The following is a 1,272-nucleotide window of genomic DNA, read 5'->3' as shown; positions in this document are numbered from 1 at the left end:
GTCTCTGTTACTTGTTGTGCAATAAGCATTAGTGCTGTTCAACTATGCGTGTGCAAAATGAGTGTGAAGAATGAAAGAATGAGATTTGAAAAAAGCCTCAATTGCATAGTTGTTTTTTTAAATACAGAAAAGCTGAATCTGATCTTAATTTTTTGAACAATTCAAAAACTTTCGGAGTTTTTCCCAAGTACATTGATTAATACAATTTCTATATTTCGTCAAGCGCTAGCTGGTAACCCTCATTATCCTCCTGGAGGGGATCAACTTCACTATTAACATTCTTTTTAGGAAGTGCAAAGTATAGTTTATCCCAAAACCACGGATCAGTCCATTCTACGTATGTGTTGGTAGATAAGTAGAACTTAATATCTTCGTTAAGAATCTCTTCATCTGGAATTGGTTCTAGAAGAACTACAATCATGTGATTCTTTTGATGTTTCAAAGCATATCGATGCGCCGCCTTAAACTCCATAATACACCATTCGCTGGCTAGAAAGTTTCGAGACAGGAGAATGATTGATCGTCTGCTGGCTTTAACAGATTCGATGATGGTGGTAGCAATACAAGCTCCGATTGGAAAATCTCGGTCATGGATGCAGAGCTTGAACGGAGGATTCATACCTTCAAGACGGGGTATCAGCGAAGTCATAACAATTGGAAGGTCTTTACTACTGTAGCAGATATATGCATCGTATGTTTTTACATTGTCTTGATCGTCTTCATTATGTAAGACCGCCACACCTAACCTGGCGTAAAGAATTACTCTGATGGCGTGACGGAATTTAAAGATCACTACAGATATTGCCAGGAAAATTGCACTGACACAAGATACTACGATGATTGATGTGAAGTTTTTACCAACATTAATAATTTTGTCATCTTCACAAGAGAACACATTATCATCTGATGACAACATTGGACTTGGCCCTAAAGATGTGAAACACATGACAGTGTTTGGGTTGTGGACAATATGAATGTTTTCTTTTAGCCAGATTTTCAACCATCGATTACCACATGCACATTGGAATGGGTTTCTATAAAGACTAATAACCTCCAATTTGTTTATTGGATCAAAGATTCCCTCTGGTAGGAACTCTAATTCATTATCATGAAGGTAAACGTGAGTGAGGTTCGTGTTGTTGACGAACGTTTCATTCCCAATTAGTCGCAGTGAATTATTTTCCATATGAAGTTCCTCAAGTGCCGCAAGAGGGCGCAGCTCATCTGTTAACTCGGTAAAATTATTCCGATCTAAATGAAGCGTTCTGAGAG

The 1,272-nt window shown here is 38.0% G+C and overlaps 1 protein-coding gene across 1 annotated transcript; it reads right to left on the bottom strand.

Moving 5' to 3' along the window:
* Window positions 1–6: 6 nt before the first annotated feature.
* On the bottom strand, window positions 7–1,266 carry LOC117108177 (protein toll-like). The gene has a single exon (XM_033250137.1). The coding sequence runs from the start codon at window positions 1,184–1,186 to the stop codon at window positions 209–211; it is 978 nt and encodes a 325-aa protein (XP_033106028.1). The 5' UTR covers window positions 1,187–1,266; the 3' UTR covers window positions 7–208.
* Between the last annotated feature and the right edge of the window lie 6 nt (window positions 1,267–1,272).

Source organism: Anneissia japonica, unplaced genomic scaffold, assembly GCF_011630105.1.
Source record: "Anneissia japonica isolate Jap-2015-1 unplaced genomic scaffold, ASM1163010v1 scaffold24312_len1272_cov111, whole genome shotgun sequence".
NCBI lineage: Eukaryota > Metazoa > Echinodermata > Crinoidea > Comatulida > Comatulidae > Anneissia > Anneissia japonica.
Note: the sequence above shows the minus strand (reverse complement) of the source record. Positions and strands in the feature narration are given on the sequence as shown.

Bases quoted from the DNA above. Each gene is read 5' to 3' on its own strand.
- LOC117108177 (XM_033250137.1), bottom strand. From the start codon at position 1,186: ATGGAAAATAATTCACTGCGACTAATTGGGAATGAAACGTTCGTCAAC.